Source organism: Halichoerus grypus, chromosome 5 (genome assembly GCF_964656455.1).
Source record: "Halichoerus grypus chromosome 5, mHalGry1.hap1.1, whole genome shotgun sequence".
Taxonomy (NCBI): Eukaryota; Metazoa; Chordata; class Mammalia; order Carnivora; family Phocidae; genus Halichoerus; species Halichoerus grypus.
Window position 1 is genome coordinate 26,151,474 of NC_135716.1, and position 14,444 is coordinate 26,165,917.

At 32.2% G+C, this 14,444-nt stretch overlaps 1 protein-coding gene across 6 annotated transcripts in view; it reads left to right on the forward strand.

Moving 5' to 3' along the window:
* The window catches only part of CSMD3 (CUB and Sushi multiple domains 3), a 1,190,044-nt gene that overhangs the window by 1,079,537 nt on the left and 96,063 nt on the right, over nucleotides 1–14,444 (forward strand). For all 6 annotated transcript variants that reach the window (XM_078072078.1, XM_078072080.1, XM_078072079.1 and 3 more), the window contains 5 exons: nucleotides 2,047–2,163; nucleotides 5,491–5,700; nucleotides 8,862–9,050; nucleotides 9,772–9,949; nucleotides 11,064–11,209. In XM_078072078.1, the coding sequence (XP_077928204.1) occupies nucleotides 2,047–2,163; nucleotides 5,491–5,700; nucleotides 8,862–9,050; nucleotides 9,772–9,949; nucleotides 11,064–11,209 (840 nt within the window). The remainder of the gene's footprint in view (nucleotides 1–2,046; nucleotides 2,164–5,490; nucleotides 5,701–8,861; nucleotides 9,051–9,771; nucleotides 9,950–11,063; nucleotides 11,210–14,444) is intronic.

Here is a 14,444-nt window from a genome sequence, read left to right on the forward strand (position 1 = left end):
TTCAGAGAATGTCTTAAAGCTCTAGTCATCAGGTAACAAGGTTATATGGCCTTGTGAACTGGAAAATAAACAATCTGCCAGATATTCTGATGGATGGAAAGAAAAGTCAGAGATTTTTAGCTAATAGAGACAAATCAGAAGGAACAATCAAAGATGATCTTATCTTAGAGGACTATGGTTGTGTTTATCTTGGAGGCTATAGTTGTGTCCTTAACAATAAGAGTGTAAAGGGGCACAATAGAGTCTATTACAGAGCCGCAGGTGGAACACACAGAATTGCCATTAAAGACCTAGGAGTGTGTGAAATCGCAGAGACACTGAGAAAACAAGCATGAATGCAGAGCTGAAGGCAGATGCATTTTGGGGGTTCTTCTTTATGTGTTTCATGACTTGTCATTCTTTCTCCTTCATGATCTCTTTATTCTTCATTTTCTTTCCTTCTTTCTCCTCTGATTTTGGGATTTAAGCTCTAGAAAGGTGCTCAATGCAGAGGACAGGATTTTCAGGTCATATCTGAAGAGATAGAAAGTAGCAGAATTGGAGGGACAATGAGTGGGTGAAAGACGAGATTTTGAAGGCAAGAGAGAAGAAGATAGTCCTTGTGCTCTTTTACCCAAAGTTCAGGATAAAGCAAACCAAACCTACAATACAGTCTTGTCAGAAATTTAAAACTATTTTTGAATGGCCAAAATATTTTCTCTACCACTCATAAATTATCAGACTCTGTGATGAATATATGTGAACAGTCAAATATTAGAAGAAGTAATTTTTGAACGTTAATTGTACCTGTATGTTGAAAATTACTCTGGTTTAAGGATAGATGAGCTGAGATTTCAGAAGGATGGAAAAATGCACAGGCATATCTTTAGATCTCAATGGAAAGAAAGGTTTATATGAAGATTGCTACATTATTTTATATATATATATATGTATATACACACACAATGGTAAGATGATATAATTCATTCAGTTCTTATAGTTAAAAATAGTTGTCAAACAGGTTACTGAGATCATATAGAACATTGATGAAATTTTTACTGAATTTGCTTTTATGATATACAGTCTGAAGTGTGAGTATCTATCTTTTGTTACTCTTAACAAGAAATAAATGAATGTAACTGAAGGTAAGTGTTATATACAGGTAATTTTCAAACTTGATACACAACCATGACATTTGATTCTTCACCCCACAATTGACAAATGTGTATTTTATGATGAAATAATAAAAATGTACTTTTAGAGGAACGAATTAGCTTCTAAAATGCAGTGACTACTTTAATATATGTTAAACAGTTCTTTGTAATCATGAACTTGGCTAATTATCTGTTCTTGTAATTTTTGCTTACTTATTAATAGTAAATCAATATAATAGAGATTCCAGAACAAGCACATCTATAAATTATGCCTAAATTCTCAAACCCGGGTATATCTTTTTATTTGTTTTTTACTTCTGTAGTCTTTGTCTAGATTCTTTTAGGATAAAGGGCAGCCATATCCCATGTGTGATATGTGAATCCATCACATATTACCAATAGAAACCAATCTTTTTCTTAAAATTCTTTAACCTTCTCACAAAAAGAAGGAGGTATGGCTGGGAAAATGGTTTCCTCTTGAATACAGTATTTAGAATGGATGTTGTTGCCTTGATTTTTTTTTTTTTCTAAATTGTGGCATCTTTGGAATGAATGAAAACATTCCTAGAAGTACTTATGATAAGAAATAAACTGCCCGCTGTGGAAAAGGACATATGCTCCTTGTTTGATTGTATTCACTGCACATGAGCTACTTCTCGCTGTGCAATAATTGATTTAGCTTGCACTTATTGCTGAGGAAGGAAGTATGTTGTCTTTTTAAGCTATTTTAGAAAATGCATTGTCAATTGATTATATTTGATTACTAGTGTGTGGTGTGAATGAGAGTTGACAGTATTAAAATTTATATCAGTTTTAACTCAGACTTGATTAAGACTTGAAATGATTTCAATTTGTTTTTAATACAGTAAAGTATTCCACTACTCTGGCTTACATGGGACCTCTCATTTTGTAGCTCAGTGTGGTGGTGCTATGTCAGATTTCAGCGGTGTGATCCTCAGCCCTGGGTTTCCTGGAAACTACCCTAGCAGTTTAGATTGCACGTGGACAATAAAGCTGCCCGTAGGTTTTGGTATGTATAGTAAAAACATGTGAAAGAGTTTTCAGTATCATTAATGCATCCTTATAAAGAAATATCAAGGTCTAGTAAAAACTCACAAATTATAGTTTACTTTGGGATTGCCTACAGTTATATAAATTGAGGAGTGAGATTTGGATTGCTTGAGCCAAATTTGGTTGCTGAAACCAAATACCTTTCACTTGAAATACTAGGATAATTGAAAAGATATGGGCATTTTTCTAATTTCATAGTTAGATGATAGGTAGATAGATAGATAACTTTCTGATATTTTCCAGTTGATTTGTATGGATTTAGTCTGATTTAGATGTGTGTGGCAATAGTAAATTCAATGTGATTTTCATGTATAATCGTTTTTAGAAGTCTCTTATTATAACCAAGTTGTACATATATAATTATTTTCTGATAATTTATTAAATTTATCTAATGTTCATTGCAAATAAGTAAGATTTTACATTTGAAAAGTAGTACAAAATTTCTAATGTTGGGTTTAAATACATGTAGATGTAATACTTTCTAATTTTAATAATACAATTCCCAGTTTCTTGGATATACTGCATTATATATATAGCATTTCATGGATTCTTTCTCACTTTTCTAACACTAATATATTCTCCTGCAGCTTCATATCCTATGGGTCTGTATATGCATAAGTAGAAGTGCTAGATGGAAGAAAGACATTTATTAAATTACAGAAGACAAGGATGAGTAGACTCCCTGAACCACACACAAACCTGGTGGATTTAGAGCAGTTAAGAAATTATGTACTATATCACTTACTGAGGACTGAATTTGGTACCTCATTACCCAAAAACATCTGTGGCCTCAGAATAAAAATTCATATTTAAATACTTTACATAATTTTACATAATTAAATATTTTACATAAATTCACAGAAAACTAGTTTCGACAATTCCTTACTGAGTGCATGTTATACTCCAAGTACTATGCCAAACTGGGAATAAAATGCATAGTGAAACAGACTTTGTACCTTTCCCCAGAAAAGTTACAGTCATGATGAGGAGACAGTCAAATATGCTATTGCAATAAACTATAATAAAGATTACAGGATTGTAATTAGTACAGACATCCAGCCTCATCCAGGAAATGCAGGAAAGTCTTGCTAGAGGAAGTGATTCCTAAATTGTAGACTTTGTAGATAAGTAAAAGTCAGCCCAACAAAGAGGGTCGTCTGTGGGGAACTGGAAAGAAATTCTTGGTAAACAGAGTGACACATGGAAAGATGTAGACGAAAACTAAAGAAACTCAACAAACCTGAATACAGTTTGACTGGTCCCAGGTTTTGGGAAAACAGGAAGCCACAGAAAGATGTTGGAGGACTTCCTAGTGAGGATTATTCTGGTTACTACGTGGAAACGTGCTTACTTTGAAGTTATAGTCAAATTCTATGTCCATTCACTGAATAACGATACTGATAAAATGAATAAGAGATTTGAACCTGTATGGTTATTCTTATGTGTCTTTTAGCAGCCATTTAAGAGGGCTTATCCCATGTTGCTTTGGAGCTAACTGAATTATTTTATTTTATTTTTTTAAAGATTGTATTTATTTATTTGTCAGAGAGAGAAAGAGAGAGTGAGCACAAGGAGGGGAAGTGGCAGGCAGAAGGAGAAGCAGGCTCTCTGGTGAGCAAGGAGCCAGACACAGGACTCGATCCCAGGACCCTGGGATCATGACCTGAGCCAAAGGCAGAAGCTTACCTGGCTAAGCCACCCAGGCGTCCCTAACTGAATTATATAAAAATAAATTATGAAACATATTTTCAATAGTGTCATTATATAATTTTCAACTTACCTCTCATTAATACTTTCTTGATTTTAAAACCAAGTTCATTAAAATTAGAAATAATACACATCTCTATTTTAGAAATGAAAACATAAGAGACTGTTTCTGATTGGATTACATTTAAATAATACCATTGTTTTCTTTGAGTTTTGGTTGAATCAAAAATTAGTTCTAATATATTTCAAAAAAGTACTTGGTAATTTTTGAAAAGAAGATTGAATACGTATCAAAAATTAAGGAAGTATTTTCTTATTCTGTAAAACACTTATTGACAAGATAATTTGTGAAAAGGAGGCTTAGGAGAAATTTTTAGAAAGAAATACGCAATTCTTGGAGCCTCATGTATTAGGATAGCATGTTCAAATTTCTAAGAAATTTGTATAATTGTACAGAAACTTGATTAATATTTTAAAGCCTATTTTCAGTGTTTCCCAAATGTATTTGCCCATAGAAAATTTTCGTGGAACTCTTTTTTCCGGTAATAAAATGTGACTTTAGTTGAGAACTCCAGTGTAGTTATTAAGAGCAAGAGTCCAAGAGCCCGAGTGTCTGAGTTTGAATTTCAGGGCTTTTAGGTCATTGCGTAATTTAGCTAAGTAATATGCTAAATTATTTAGCTTTTCTGTGCCTTGGTTTCTTTATTCTCATGAGTAACTGTGAACATTAAATAAATAGCATGTATAAACACTTAAGAGAGTGTCTAGCAAACAATAAATGCCAGATTTTATTATTAACAATTTGGAGAATGATAGTTGTAAAAAAAAAAATGCTCTAATTCACTAAAATTGAATATTAATCAGATTAGGCAAATATACTTCAATGAGGCTTCCATTTTATTTTTTCCATCCCAGAAACATTTCACTATCTCATATTTTAGTTATGTTTATATAAATTTTGAGACTATATTACAATATGGCAGCATGTAGCAATGATCACTAGATTTTATTGAGATGATTATATAAAAACTAGCATTATCTTCTGATAAACAAAGTAGTAAAAGAGCTCATTTATAAATTACATGCCTCTAATGTTATATTGGGGAAATTAATGTATCCCCCATAGATGAATGACTAATTTCTCAGGTAATTGTGGAATCTGATTGTTAATAAATGAAAGCTTTGCAATCATATTTTGGCCTCAAATTGGACTTCTACAAAATACACATTTACCGAATGACTTTTTTACCTCTAGAAATTGCTTAATCCAATTTTAAATGGTATCAAAGAGCAAGAAAGCCACTTTTTTGTTTCATTTTGTTATGGTGACATTACAATAAAATGGAAGAGATTCCCACATGACAACTAGTGGGCATTTGAGAGCAGTATTCGGTTACTTTGAACTATGACAAAACTAGTTGCCCTGGCAAACAGCAAACCCATGGCCCAGACCTTGAGAGTATGCCCCTTGACCTAAATGGAATCATATATAACTACATTAATGTGAGTGTGTGTATATATGTGTGCATATTTAATTCGATAAAACAGTAAAGTAGTATTTTTTGCTTTTCTTCTTTAGGTGTACATCTCCAGTTTGTCAATTTTTCTACAGAAACGATACATGATTATTTGGAAGTAAGAAGTGGATCCTCAGAAATGAGTACTGTTATTGGCCGACTTAGTGGTCCTCAAATACCATCTTCCCTATTTAGTACAACCCATGAAACCAGTTTGTATTTTCACAGTGACTATTCACAGAACAAACAAGGGTTCCACATTGTATACCAAGGTGAGAGGAGTAACAAAAAAGTGGAAGCTCATTTAACTCCAAATCAGCTATTAGCAATCTAACTAACTCTAAGTATTTTCTATTATTGTGTTTTAGAAAGGCTAAACCAAGGCAAGCCTCAATTAGGAAGATTTTTTTTTTAAATAATGAAATTTTCAGGCAACTGTATTAGGGAAATGATGTCCTTCTGAGGCCTTGGAAAATTCTAACCATGAAAAAATGATTGAATTAGTATTACTACACAATTAAATTAAGCAAGGCAAGGCAAAGTGGATATCAAAGATTTGTCTTTGCTCTTCTATTAAAATAAGTGTATTGAAAGATATTTTGCAGTATTCATATATTCTGTGTAAAATTATTTTCTTTTACTTTATAATGATAGAATAATATGACATTCTTTCCTTCCATTCTAGTTCCATGAGAATATAAAATAAATACTTTGACAAGATTTTTATCCCTTTCAAATAGTTTGGACTCAGCCTCAAATGGTGACTCTCCAGATTCAATCTAAAATAGACTAGAGCTCCACTCCGTTTCTTCATTTGCATGATAGAGTTAGTAATAGTACCTCCCAGATATATTTTTTAACTTTATATGATGAAATTAATGTAAAATATATGCCATGATGTATACCATTAGTAAATACTTAGTGCATTTTAGCTATTTTTATGATTATGTTATTTCAGATTTTAAATGTCTAAGATTTAAAATTAAACATTTAAATTATGATATTTTATACAGTGTAGTTCCAATGACTGCAAATTTTAATCAGAATAACTTAACATTCAATTACATCTCTGCCATAATTATTAAAGGATTTTATGAGTCTGTGATACTTTGTATGTGAGCTCCACAAGAGCAGGCATCTTTGTCTTGTTTGTCAATATATCTCAAGTGCTAGAACAGTAAGAGCACAATAAATATTTGCTGAATAAAAGCATGTACCCAAAAGGAAATTTAAGAGTATTTAAAATAGACATCATAACTTCCAACTAAAATAATTACAATTTGCAGTATGCGTGCATACATAACTTAAGAGCACAATATCACACATCATCCTCTACATAAAATAGAAGTGATTTCTGCCACCTCTCAGTACAGAATCAACCATGTTCCCAAGGAATTTAATTATTTCTAAAACAATTGGGCAATGGATTAAGTTTCTTATTTGCTGCTAGAAGACGTGGAGCTGTATTTGTAATCCTTCTCTAGCAGGTGTTCAGGGCCTATGCCAGGCACCTTGCTATTTACTTTAAACCAGGCTTCATCTTCTTTTTTTCTTCCCTCTTTTCCCTTCTGCCTCTCAAAATAATGCTCTTATTTGAATGATGTATAACTAGAATTTGAACTTTACTAACTGCATTTTCAGTCAATATGCCCTTAAAAAGATTCATTATTTATATAATAAAAGCATAAAAGATACAGAGTTTTTACTGCTATTGATATAATATTAATATTATTGACATTATTGACATGTGTTACAATGATCACTAGATATTAGTTGTGAATTATACTGCGTTTTAAAACTATCTCTACTTTTACGCATTTATATCATTGAGCTAATGGCATTTTTGAGAAATAAGTTAATTTATACAGATTCAAAAAATCAGTGTTACTTTTGGATGATTTTGTCATTAGATTTTAAGAACTTTCTGAATTTTGGAAAAATGCATATTATACAAATAAGTGTGACCTTCAACTGGAAAACTTGCTTCCAAAATTAATGTTATTACTGGTAATCAGTTAAGTCCTGCATTGTATCTGATATGGGGTGAAAATTTAAAATCTATTTCCTATATTTCCTTATTAAACTAAAAGCATAGGAGGGTAAAATGTTGTAGAAGTTATTGCAGGATCTTACATTTGTCTGAGTATTCAAAATTATCTAATTAACTACACTTAATTGTGGTAATCATTTCACAATAAATAGAAATCAAATCATCATGTCGACTTTAAATTCATGCAGCACTGTATGTCAATTATATCTTAATAAAACTGGAAAAAATCTTTTAAATGTGAATGAAAATTTGAAAGGGCTTGTTTAATAGAATAATATATTTTAACTCCTAATCATCAAATGATACACATTTGTCTTAAATTGGAATGACGCCTTTGGTTTTGATATCTTTGTATGTGTGGAATATTAATTCAAATGAAAAATATAGACTAAGGAAAAAATCACTTAATATCTTAAAAGGATTGTTGTTAGTTCTGAAATGTCTAGCTTAAAAATTGGAGTTATATTTTAATAAACAACTTAGGGTTACTGATTCAACTGCAAATGCAATTTTTTGATTTGGGGAATTTAGAATTTAATGATCAGTAGCAAAATAGCCTCTGATTGCTGGTAATTTAAATTTTATTAATGATAATACAATTTTACTATTCTTGAACACAAAGTCCCAAATATTAATAATATTGGCACGAGTATATGAATATATATCCAGTTTATAGCTTCAAAATTTATTTAGCAATATTCATTAAGCACCTTCTATATGAAAGGCAATGGACAAGGCCTTTAGTATACATTGATAAACAAAACAGGAGCTTTGATTTCACACAGAGTGTGGAACAAGAGGAGTATGAACAAATAAACACATAGTTACACTACTAAGCTAAAAATATCATAACTGAAGTACAAAGTCTGTATTAGAAGGAAATTTGTTTCCTAATACTTTATATTTGTTAAATTTATTTGGCGAAACCCAACAGAGGGATATTATAGTTTCTTTTATAGAAAAAATAGTAAAAAGCAAATTTAAAAAGGCTCAGAATTAGGTTTACACATATGCTTATTTTATTCTGCATACATGCAATGTAACCAGGAAGCAACTGTACTCTATGTAAAGAAATCAGAATATGTTGGATTAAAATTGTGGCTTTAAGAGTAGTTTATATTTTCACTAAACCTTATAATTTAGATAGATTGCATAAGAAACTGAATGCATTTTTATGAACTGTACTAACATTTTAAATATGAAAATTATAGGCACGAGAAGTTCATATCATACTGCCAGTGACATCACTTATTATAAACCTGAATTACTATTTATAACCAATGACAAGCAGTACTGCATCTATTTTGCAAGTTGCAAATAGTACCTATCTGTGGTCTTTCTGATATTCAGAAGGGTAAAACATCTTTCTTTTTCCCTTTCCAGCCTATCAGTTGCAAAGCTGTCCTGATCCACGCCCGTTTCGAAACGGTTTTGTAATTGGCAATGATTTTACTGTGGGTCAAACCATTTCATTTGAATGTTTCCCTGGATACACACTAATTGGAAATTCAGCTCTCACTTGCCTTCATGGAGTGAGTCGTAATTGGAATCATCCACTTCCAAGGTGTGAAGGTATGCTTCTAACTCGAAGCTATGTTTTAGTTGATATCATCTGTGTTTAATAATTCTTGTCTTGGCACTCTTTTTTGTCTTCTTCTTCAAATAGCATGCTAAATATATAGTCTTTCTTTCAGATGAGAATTATAGTTAGTACCCAGATCAAAATCCTTAAGGCTCCAAAATGAATAACTGATTTTACCATTATTGGCAGGAATTTTCACCTTCTCCATTGGAAGTGAGACTACAGTAGATGAACACTTTAGAGCTTCTCCTGTATGTGTGTCTGGGTGGGTGCATGGGTCTATGTTTAATAGTCATTCTTACATAAGCCACTAATGCGGTATTGCTACTGAATTTGGGCTCATTTTCTCTAAAAATCCTTTTAATAAAAAGGATTTGAACCTTTTATAATGCTTTATATGTGTAATGATATAAGGTGAAAGTTGAAAAGTGTATGTATTGATAAAGTATTGAAAAAAAACAGAAGAAAATCTAAGTTACTAATCTAGGAATAGGTAATAATAACTACGTAGCATACCTCATACTGAAAAATAAATAAAAGCAGACTATATATCGTTCATGGTTGCCAACCTAATTTTATACACCTTAACTGAGGTAAGAACATAATATAGATGTATTTTATACTGCTTAAGAGATAAGAAATCTTTGCCTTTTTCTCTATGATCAGTTTATTGTCATTTTATTTTAACAGCTTTTTATATCATTTCTGTAGCTCTTTGTGGAGGAAATATAACTGCAATGAATGGCACCATTTATTCTCCTGGGTATCCTGATGAATATCCTAACTTTCAAGACTGTTTTTGGCTTGTGAGAGTACCCCCTGGGAATGGAATCTACATCAATTTTACTGTCCTTCAAACAGAACCAATCTATGATTTCATTACTGTATGGTAAGCCAGGACCATTGCTATTGATTGATTCAACTATATATAACAATGAAACGAGGTAGGAATGAAAATATATCACAATCCTCTGTACAAATTGCCATCCCGTCTGATACTTGAATTGGTGTGAGTATCTGAGGGTGACAGTATATATTTTGTAGAATGAGATAAACAAGAGAAAAAGGTTTTGACTTATTTGCCCATGAAGCAGCTAAACAGAGCAAAAGCTTTTGTGGGTGAAAAAAAATGTTAAATTTAATATTAAATTAATGTGCAAAATCAGAAATTAGTATCAGAGTAAGTTTAAGGTAAGTAAGTTCTCTATAAAACCAGTGAAATTTAAAAGCCTATGTGCAAATCATAACTATTTAATATGCTTGAATTTCTGTCATCATAATTTGTTATAAAATATATTTGCATTATAATTATCCTGTTAATGAAACATCTTTATTTAAAAACATATTATAAAGAAAATCTCTAAATTAATTATTGACAATTGGTTACCTGAACTACTGGATGAGTCCTAAGATTCCTTCTAAATTTAACAGTCTATGATTCTCCAGATTGTTCTGAAGAAAATAAAAGGAGGGCAAAACTCAAGTGTTTGGGACGATATGGGTTGTGGTCAAAACACCAGGGACAATGTAATTGATTATAACTAATATGGGTGTATTTCATTTAGGTAAATATGTGATGTATTTTTATACTTTACATTTTTAGATATACCATTACCTAAAAAAACATAAATATACCAGTATGATTTGGCCCTAATCATTGGTTATTTCATTTATTGCCTCTTTACCATTTCATATGTAATATTTACTACAAAACCTTGTGCAAAACTCTCTAAAAAAAGCAATCTCGGGCGCCTGGGTGGCTCAGTCGGTTAAGCGGCTACCTTCGGCTCAGATCGTGATCCCAGGGTTCTGGGATCGAGTCCCACATCGGGCTCCCTGCTCTGCGGGGAGCCTGCTTCTCCCTCTCCTGCTCCCCCTGCTTGTGTTCCCTCTCTCGCTGTGTCTCTCTCTTGTCAAGTAAATAAATAAAATCTTAAAAAAAAAAAAAAAAAAGCAATCTCAACCTCTCTTTCTCCCCTCCCTGCTCTGTCTCTCTCTAATAGGGATGGACCAGACCAAAACTCACCTCAGATTGGGCAGTTCAGTGGCAATACAGCTTTGGAATCAGTCTATAGCACTTCAAATCAGATTCTAATCAAATTTCACAGTGATTTCACAACAAGTGGCTTTTTTGTGCTCAGTTACCACGGTTGGTATTATCTAAGAGTTTCTATTTTATTTGGCACTATTTCAATTTAAAATTGTCCTGGAAAAATTGAGTGTAATATATATTTAACCAATGATTGAAAAGGTATTAAAATTTGACACTTTTTAAAAATCATTTTAAAACACATTTACTTGCAAAGAATGACCTCTTCTAAGCGTTTAGGGACATGAAAATGTGAGCAAATGGGAATAGGAAATAAATCAGTCAGTAATTACTCAAAATAATCATTTTTGTGCAGAAACCAATAAAAGAGAACCAGCTGTTCATATTTTATTGCATGTAATTTTGAGACATCAATAGATTTTTCATACAAAATGTTTAATTTATTCAACCTGCTGTGAATCTTTCTAAAAATAGCATCCAGTATCTTTATGCTTTGGATCATATTACTCATTCATTTATGCTCTAATTTCAAAACTGTATCTATTCTAGAATCTTACACTTTTAAGTGACTATTCCAGATCATTAAGTTCATAGCTTTTACTCCTGTGAAATAATTTATGAAGAGTTTCAATTTTAATTCATTTTACAGAATTATTCTGGGTCCTCTCTTCATAACATTAACCTATTCAAAGAACATTCAGATGGTTCACAGAGCTTTTTAAAAAATTTCCCCTTATCTCAAATTGATTATATTCCATTATAAATAAGAAAATGTTTATTCCTAATGATATATCCTTTCTCTGTTATGACCATAGTTCCATAAAACACATCCTGCTTCATATGACATTGTGAGACCAATTCTATGTGTATTTCACAGGATCAGTAAGCTACTATCTGAAATTCACAAAAGTTATATGAAAATTTGGAAGATGAACATGTGCTTTGTCCCATTACATTAATATACAATTTAATAAGTCATTCAGAGAAAGACAATTATCATATTGTTTCACTCATGTGTGGAATATAAGAAACAGCGCAGAGGATCATAGGGGAAGTGAGGGAAAACGGAATGGAAAGAAATCAGAGAGGGAGGCAAGCCATAAGAGACTCTTAACTATGGGAAACAAACTGAGGGTTGCCAGAGGGGAGGGGGTGGGGGGATGGGTGTAACTGGGTGATGGGTATTAAGGAGAGCACGTGATGTGATGAGCACCGGGTGTTATATGCAACTGATGAATCACTGAACTCTACATCTGAAACTAATGATGTACTCTATGTTGGCTAATTGAATCAAAAAAAGATGTTTTCTAAAGCAAATTTTTCATCTTTTTTAATATAAAGTAAGAAAAACTTTGATACTCAAAGCTTATATTCCATGAAAAATATGTTAAGTCAAGTATGGTTATACTTAAAAGCATTTAGACATTTAAAGCACATCAGGTCTAGAAATAGAGAATAGACAGAAAATATTTGTTTGCTTAATCTCAGCACTTACCAATTTGTGTTTCTTTAGAGTCCCACAGCTGTCAGAACCTCATGCACACTGTGGCATAGCCGATTAGGAAGTGAGGCATTCAGTGAGATCATTTTTATTCAGGCTGTTTATTTTTTTTTAATAACTCATTTGTCTTTTTTTTTTTAACTGACTTGGTTGGTGATGCTGACAGTATGTGGATACAGTCTAAAGCTACAACTCTAACTTTATTACCTTGATAGATAATCATAACCCAGGAGCCAATACACTAAGTAATAGTCAAGACCAAAGGAGGAATTTATTGCTGAACTCTATTTTGTACATTTTTTCTCTTCATGGATTCCTGCATAAATTTTTATTATTTTGTGTCCTGCCTGAACAAGTGATAAAGAAGGGACTATTCATTGATGAACGCTAAATATCTGTAGAATAACCTTATAAAGAACATAAAATTCTTATAAAACTTTGGAAACATTTCAAAGGAGAAATATTGCCAAAGAAAAAGATGTGTGTGTGTGTGTGTGTGTGTGTGTGTGTTCATATAGAAAATATAAGGATGACAGAATGTCACCCACAAAATATGAAGTGGATTTACATAGACATTTATGTGAATGTATATCCATATATTATCATTCCAAAATATGTTTCACCTGATATTTATAATAATTTTTGAGCCACATATAATACAAAGGAATTAGCTTAGAAAGGAAGATCAAATACTTATTTAGCACTTTGTTTTCCCATTGACCTTGGACAAGTTACTCTTTCGCTTCTGCTTTCTTCAGTTGTAAAACAGCATGGTGGGATTGCTGACAGCCTTCATGAGAGACTATATATAGAGAAATAACTCCAATTACAGCAATATATTAGGTTGAACTATATTAAATAATTGGTCAAAAAATGCTGAATATTGGCAGTTTTGTAGAGCTCAAACCAAGTAAGTGCTGTCGTTATTACTATTATCAGCATTACATTGCAGAGATGTTAGGAAAACTGGAGGCAATGGATAAAATACAGTTACCATAGATTCTGGCAGTGTAGATGTTTAGTAAATCTTCCTTTCCTGACCTTGTCTTATCTCACATTTTTGATTTTCCAGTAGAGGGCTGATCTTTATTTATGTTTATACTTTCAATTTCATAAAAAGGCTCACAATTGCCAGAGCCTAGAAAAGCCTAGCATTTGAATCAACATCCCTGGGAATTTTACCTAAACCTTAAAATAACCTTGAAATTTGAGGATGTAGCCAGAGCTAATGTTAAAAATTGACAGGTGTCTTATATTCCACCAGCCTTAGTAGGATAATTTTCCTTAAGCACTGCTTTCATTCTGACTCTCCTTTTCAAGATTGCGGGATGCCTACATTAAATCAAATTTAAAGCTACCCTGTAATCCAGTTCAATGAATCTTAACTCCCCAGCGCTTACTCTGACTTCCAGTCAGATTGGTTCTTGCGCTGCCTCTTGAACTTCCATTCTCAAATGATTTCCTACTCATCTTCAGTTCTTTTTGTCTCCCCCTCTTAAGTCCCATATCCTCCATTTCTTGGCAATCTGAGCTCATAGGGATCACAACCATCTTCTCTATGATTGCACATTCTCTTACCAAACTTTTGAGAACTTATTACAGCATGGTGTATTGTTTTGTAAGTCTTGTGAGTTTAATAATAGTGAGTACTTTTTTGAGGACACAGATCATATTTATGCTTCTTAACCTTTTTATGTTCATATTACTGACTGATTAATTATGTTACAATGGAAAGAGTGAGTTCAAAATCATTTTTTTTAAAAAAAAGCTGTTTAATTGATTTTATTTGATCTGTATTACTTACAACTTCTACAAAGATTATTTTATGACCAG